The sequence below is a fragment of the Fulmarus glacialis genome, unplaced genomic scaffold, assembly GCF_000690835.1.
Source record: "Fulmarus glacialis isolate BGI_N327 unplaced genomic scaffold, ASM69083v1 scaffold35530, whole genome shotgun sequence".
Taxonomy (NCBI): Eukaryota; Metazoa; Chordata; class Aves; order Procellariiformes; family Procellariidae; genus Fulmarus; species Fulmarus glacialis.
The window spans coordinates 271-7,595 of record NW_009186407.1 but is presented as its reverse complement, the minus strand read 5'-3'; the positions used below and the strand labels follow the sequence as shown (position 1 = coordinate 7,595).

The window sequence follows — 7,325 nt, the reverse complement described above, 5'->3', positions numbered from 1 at the left end:
GGTGGGGAAGGCCTGGAAAAGGGGGGGGAGGGTAAGAGCAGAAATCTGTTTAGTGAAACAGATAATCAGCCATTCAAAAAATAAAGAGAACAGTAGAACAGTAAATGAAAAATCCTCAACAAAAACCACTGGTCTCTCTTCCCAAATAACAAATATGGGTTCAAACTGCTAGAGTTTAAACATACCTGTGATGTCTACGTATCTCTTTGCATTCCACTGCCATCCCAAATATTGTAGCACTTGCAGGAATAACTCTGCCATACTCTCCAATACTGACATCTTGATTTTTAGGCTGTGAAAAACATGAATAACAACATGCAATGAGACAGTGACCTATTTCTAGCATTACTGCAAAGCCTAGGTTACATATTAATAAGCCATTCAAGATTACAGTCAAAACATCAGTAAATTCTTAGTGACTAGTAAAATTTCTGGTCTTTGTCATTCTGATTGACCATTAAAGGAGTTTCTTAAATACTGTGTTTCAATATATCCATGCTTCAGCTTTATTTTTCAGTCTACTATTTCCCCTGTGTAATTCTAAAAGTGTTTTTTAATTTGTATTCTGTTAGAATATATTGAAACATTTGAGAACCTTTCCTTTATGCATCATTCCTATACTTAACACTAGAGGTCATCAGTTTCAGCTCAATACAATACAAAAGCTTTCAGCCAGGTAAGACTTTTTTTTTTAAATTAGTTGGAATCAAGGCAACATCAAAATAAAAGATCAGTCCTTCTATTTCATAAAACCTAACAGAGGTTAACCCATGTAAGACTTCTTGTCATATTACTTTGCTTAATGTATGCTAGCTAAAATGCAAAATACATAAAGTAAAATCCGAGACCCAGTGAAATTGTTCAGTCTTCCAAAAAAGTTCAAAGTTAGCAAAAATACATTAAAAGCATAAGCATATGGCATATTTACCAAATTATAATTGACTGTTCCCTAGCGTTATGATGAGAAATAATTCTACCATAATTCAGCATTTTCTGCTTAGATTGACACAACTTTCTGATACTAGTTGGTATCTCAAAATGACCAGGTTGTAATCAAACTTGCAGGAAAATAGTGCCTTTAAAACACACACAAACCCTTTTGATGTTACTTACAAAGAGGGATGAACAGTGATCAAGAATGAACCATCTTTGTAAGATGGAAGGTTACATCAGGAAAACATGCATTGCAAGTACCTGTCTACTCAGAAGTACACAGCTCACAGAAGTACAACGTATGCAGCTGCCTCACTGCCTTTCACCAAAATCACATTCATAGAACAAACCCAGATCACTCATTTTTAAAATATCAATAGGTACGAAATATTTACAAGACAGTTGTTCCTCATTCACATATATCTGTGAATGGGTGCACAAGTGCGCGCAACACACACACACATATATATGCACAAATATATACCAAACAAAATAGGAATCCCATTTATATGCACGTACCCACATCACCTACCTTTGGTTGTAAAAGTAGATGTTCCCAAGCATGTATCAAGCTCTCCACAATTCCTTCTCCAAATAAACCAGCATCAACTGTTTCTGTGACAACCAAGGAAACTCTAGATAAAGAACACCATGAGATATAATGTATAACACACATTCCTGTTAACAATCATTCTTTTAAAGATAGAAAAACCACCATACCAATGCGAGCTCAGAGAAAAACTTTTACCAGTGTTCTGAAGTTTCAATACAGATGGACAATTTAATTCTTCCAACAAATAACGTGTTTTGAATTGTGTTAGAAGTTATTCAAGATGCAGATAAAAGAGAATAAATATTGAGCAAGAGCTTACCATAAAGCTTCTTGTTCAGCATTTATAAATAAATTGCGTGGGAAGAATCTAGCCAAAACAGGAAGGCTGAATGTTTCAGCCTGGGCATACAGCCAATGATACTGCAGAATATGTATTTTGTCTGAATCTTGTGCAAGAGTATGCATCCATGAATGTGTGTTAAAAAGGAATTAAAAAAACCCACCCAAACCTATAATCAAAGCACAATAAAATTAAAATGCAGGCTAATGGACCCCAAAATCCTAAATCCTTTGGATTTAAACCAAAAAACATACGGTGTGATACGACAAGACATTTCCAGAACAGTAACAATTTATTCTTGACAGATGACATCCAGTAACTCATCATATACACTAAGAGGATACATACGATCAGTTACTGTAACTCAGCTGACACAATTAGACAAGGCTTGACTGTCATGCTAAACCATGGGAGCTTCATCATTTTAGATCATGAGCCTGTACCATCACCAGACTCTTTAGTAAATGTTAGTAATTAAAAATAAAATGGCTTATTTCCTTCCCATATTTCATCTGCATCCCTAATTGCGGTGAGCTGAAGTGATAAATCAATCCTTTGCATATACCAAAACAACAAAAAAAAATCCCCTCAGATATCTACCTGCTAAAAATTTACAGACTCTCCTGAAGAACCCCTGCTGAATGTGATAGTGAGCAAGGAGGAGCAGGGTAGCATAAAAAGCCAAGATCACATATACTGAAAGCCGCCATGCTGATCAAATTCTAATTTGCCAAGAGCAATTCCAAGCTGCTGATTTGTTCCCATAGCTCTTACTATGCTTTAGAAGACATCACTTAATATTGGAAAAATAAGCTACTTAATTTTCTAAAGCACATGGATCTCTGCTATACAAACAGGTGAGTAGATGCATATATACAAACAAAAAGCTCAACACAAACACAAACACCTATTCTCACAGGACAAATTGCAACACCCTTCCACTGAATTTTACTCCAATATCTAAAGCCACACTCAAAGCCCTATGGATCCCTCCCATGGCAGGGTGCTGACATTCACAGCCAGAGTCAGCCCAGCCACCACCAGCCTTCCAGATGACAACAACACGGAACCCACGCACATCATGTGGCACCTTCTGACCTCCAAACACAGTAGCACTCTCCTTAGGGGACAGAGGGGAAGGGAGGTTTTCCCTCCCTCCCTGATTAGAAGAGGCAGACAATCTGCAATCTCTGACCTCTGACAAATGCAGAAGTTGATGTGGAGTTGCAGGGGTGTGGCACGTCCCAGAAACAGTCTTCCTTTGCAGGCCCTATTACATACCTCCATCCTACTCATGGGCTACAGAAGTGAGCCACAAGTTGTTATGTATAAAAGTGTGTTAAAATGACTTTTATGATGTAGTAATCTACTTAATTCACGACATTGTTGATCTACCATAGAAATCAGTACGATCTAAAGAACACATTATCATTTCTGCACTGCTCTATAAAAACATAAAACATACAGAGAACCTTCTCACACTCTGGGTAATATCCTAGGCAAAGTTATTTCCTGTTTAGGTCACAGGGTATTTTCTATTTCCTAGAAATTAAGAGCAAATTAAAAATAACATCACAACAGAGCACAACAACGTACCTTTCGGGTATGTGCTTTGGAATTTCTATATCAAGTGACTTCAAATGCAGAAGTTTGATCTCTCTTTCCATATTATTTGCTGCCACCACATCACGGGCAAGTTCATACATGGTTTTTGATAATTCACAGGCATAGACAAAAGATGCTCCTGCCTTTTTTGCAAACATACTGAAAAACAAGAATCAGGCTTTTCCCCTCCAGTTTAAATCATTTTGGGTAAAGCATGACAAGATACTGAGTTTTCTTAAGTTCTATTTCCACATCTGCTTCCTATTTCTAAGAAAACAGTTCAAGTCTAAAAATCATCATTAAGTGAACTAGTATCTCTTGTGTGAACACTGATATCGCACAAATTGATATCCTCTTGATATGCCATCACAAAAAAAAAAATTACAGGTAGCATAAGGATACTCCCCCAGCTATGCTATCTTTATACTAGACTCAATGCTTAAAGACAGGACACATGACATTACAACTCCAAAACCAACATGAGTAATTCAATTTATACAGCAGTTATCGGCAGAAAAAACATCTGCAACACATAATAAAAAAAGGGTTCAAAAAATATTACTAGACACTAACCCCCAGACTCACTGACTTCTGAAAGCTTTGTTTCCTTTCTTAAGTTTTGTCTCAGTAAAGGCATGAAAGTAATTTTTTTTTTCACTAGCAACCAAATTTTGCTAGACGACAAATATGTTTCCATTAAGTTCATGTTAAATATGCACTTACAACACACCTCAAAATTCCTGTTCCTGTTCCAATATCAAGGACAGATTTGCACCCTGAGCAGACAGCGTTCTCAATTGCTTTTAGGTAAGTAAGGTTCCTCCTGGTATCGTTGAGCATGATGAAGTGCCAGCGTTCCACAAGCCAGTTTGCAACACGGTAAAAATTCTCCTTCGCATCAGCAAAGTCTGGGTTAAGCTTCACTGCTTTATGAAAATATCCAGCTGCTTCATCTCTAAAGCCCATTCTAATAGTAAAAATGACAAATAAATAGAAGGCATGCATTCAGCTGCCCAGTATCTGTAAATGTCTGTGGGTCTGTAAAGAGGTCTTACATCAATTAAAAGACAACAGAAATATTTTGCATTAGAAAGATTATCTTTAGAAACATTGATATCAAATCACTTTAAAATGCAAAGATAGTCCAAAAATACCATTGTGTATACCAGTCTTCATCCTCTACTACATCCTTTGACAAACTAGAACAGGCTTTACAAGAACTTGTTGCAACAATATGAAAGCAGCAACTCTGCAATCCAGTCTCACAGATTTTCAAGTCAAGAGAATGCTACAAACCCCAGAACCGCTTTACCATATTTAACTGGAACATACTGTAAAACAACCAAATTTTGAGTTGCCAGCGCTTGCATTAAGTGGCAATTTTGAAATGAAATTGTGAACTTGAAGCAAGTTTTTATGATACCTATAGCATAGTCTCAAATCAGACAGCACTGGGAAAAAACCAAAATCTATGAAATGCAAGAAACATGTACATTTTAATACAATGCTGGGAGAGTTGTTCCTTAAAACAAACAAAGTAACCACAAAAACCAAACCTAATTAAAACGATCTGGATCCACGACCTATGATTTCAATCTTAAAATTCCAGCCTCAGAAGACCTTAGAACCCTGAGCAATAGCAAAGCACCACGTTTTGCACTGTTTGGAGGAAGTAGGAAAAGAATGCCTTACACTAATAAATAAAAGCATAAGCTCAAACCATTTAAGAACAGCCCTACACAGTACAGTATACATGACCAGCTTCTTCACTTCAAAGGTCTGTTATATGTGACCTCAAGAACGACCAGAATTAAAAGACAGTATTCAAAGGCAGTAGTTCTCAGGGATCTAACAGGAAAGAAAGGAAGAACTTCAAAAATTGTAGGTTAACCACAACAATAGTTAAGACAGTGACTCTGAACAATTTTGGTCTCTTTTTTGTTTAGTCATTCCTTAATAAATTGTTAGAAAATATTTGAAGGCAATGCTTTTACTTTTAAGTTTTTACTTTAGTAAAAGTGCTTTTACTTTTTTTTTTTTTTTTTTTTTACTTTTGCTGTGACTATCAACAATTATTTTAGCATTGGCTACTCTATTTATGCTGACAAACAGATCTGAAGTTCAACAGTACACTCTATACAGCATTAAGAATATGCTTGCATTTACTTCTTTTAAGCACATTTTATGTGCTCTGCTGAATTGGGCTTTGTTTATTAACATACAATACTAAATGTGAACCTTACAAAAATTGAATATACAATACTACAAACCTGAAAAGATGTTCCCCCATACTATTACATATCACTTCATCATTTGGATATAGTTCAAGTGCTTGTTCGTAACAGTTAAACAGATCTTGAATCCGTGCCAGAGAATCTAGTTCTTCTGCCCATTTAAAGAGTGTAAACTGAAATGTTTCCTAGAAAATAAAACATGTACCACTGAGTTGCTGGTAGTTAACAGAAGTTAGGAGCCCTGAAAAGGAACTAAGCCCTGAAAACATCTAGAGGTATCCTGACATGCACCTGAACACCCTCATTTCCCCAAGCAACAGCATACAATTGTTTGCTATCATCCCAAGTTAGTTGGCTCACTTGAAGAAGCAGAAATAAGCTCTTAGATATCCACATAGAGTATCATCACCCAGCAGTGTATACTAAGAGCCTGCGTCTATATTAATGCATGCTACACTACAAGCCAATACTAACGAGGCCCTATTTTTATTAAACTTAGTTGACACACACAGACTAAAAAAAAAAAAGTGTATCAATTCCCTTCCCATAAGCATACAGAGCTTATTAAACAAGTTACTGGTTGTCTCTGTTATTACTGTTTTCTGCTTTTATTTTGAAGACTGGATAGGAAAATCAGTTACATATAACAAATCACAAGCACAAAACACGTCACAAAGCCTTAAGAGGAATACAGTAAATAAAATTGTTTCAAGCAATTCAAAGAGCACTTACTTTGACACTAGTTTTTAACTCAGGAGCTAGATTTAGTACCAGGAGATAGTGAGCATATGCAGTTCCAAAATCCTGGTCCTCCAAGCAATGCTGAGCACTCTGCAAAGACCTGGAAACCAGCTCCCTCCTGCCGGCTTCCTGACCACCTCTATGGTTACCACGAAATTTAGCATTGGAGTTGGGCATTCTGAAGGACGTAAATACTCTTCCTAAGAAAAAAAAAAAAAAAAAAAGTTGTGTATACTGTAGGCCAAAAAGGTCGCACACAAAGCTGACAGATCAACAACATTTAAATTTTCACTGGCATTAGTAAAGACATCCTCCCTCCCCCCAAATCCTAAGCATTCACAAACATGCTCATCTTTATGCCATTGATAATTCCATCAACTTTAAAATGAGCATTCACCATTCAATAGTCAAGCGCCTATCACGTTTATGTTAGACCAGGTCCTGGAAACAAGGTACACTTCTTCGCTTTTTAAAATTAATTTTTGTAACACATAATTTAGCATGTCTCTGACCAAATAGTTTTGCACACTGGAAGTTCATGCACTCATAAGTTTCATAATCAACCACAAAATCCGCAGGTTAAAACTCTTCCACTTCAACAACAGTATTTTCATAAAGCAAAGACTCCCAGAAAAAGAGCTAATGAGCTCACAGTTATTTTACACATGGCAACATGACTATTTTTTCCCTTAAGAAAACGTTAAAGAATTACCAGAGTCAATATGCACATTTTTATAACTGCCTTGGTTACCACTTTAACTTTTGATGCTTACTTACATAAGAGGGCCTAATACTGCCTTCAGGATTTTCAGATGTATCCTAAAGCTGAAGAAAGAGAACGTTACATGGAGAGAGATTTCAAGAAACACAGCACCATTACAACTAGACCTTTTTTTTTGCTTTTTTCTTAAAAAAAACC

The 7,325-nt window shown here is 36.4% G+C and overlaps 1 protein-coding gene across 1 annotated transcript; it reads right to left on the bottom strand.

Moving 5' to 3' along the window:
• Window positions 1-185: 185 nt before the first annotated feature.
• On the bottom strand, window positions 186-7,234 carry LOC104084022 (putative protein arginine N-methyltransferase 9; the record flags this gene model as incomplete). The annotated part of the gene is made up of 7 exons (XM_009587727.1): window positions 7,180-7,234; window positions 6,398-6,606; window positions 5,702-5,850; window positions 4,162-4,398; window positions 3,423-3,590; window positions 1,466-1,568; window positions 186-292 (listed from the first exon to the last, which is right to left on the bottom strand). Coding segments are annotated over exons 2-7 (950 nt in total), but the record flags the coding sequence as incomplete, so codon positions are not given.
• Window positions 7,235-7,325: the final 91 nt, after the last annotated feature.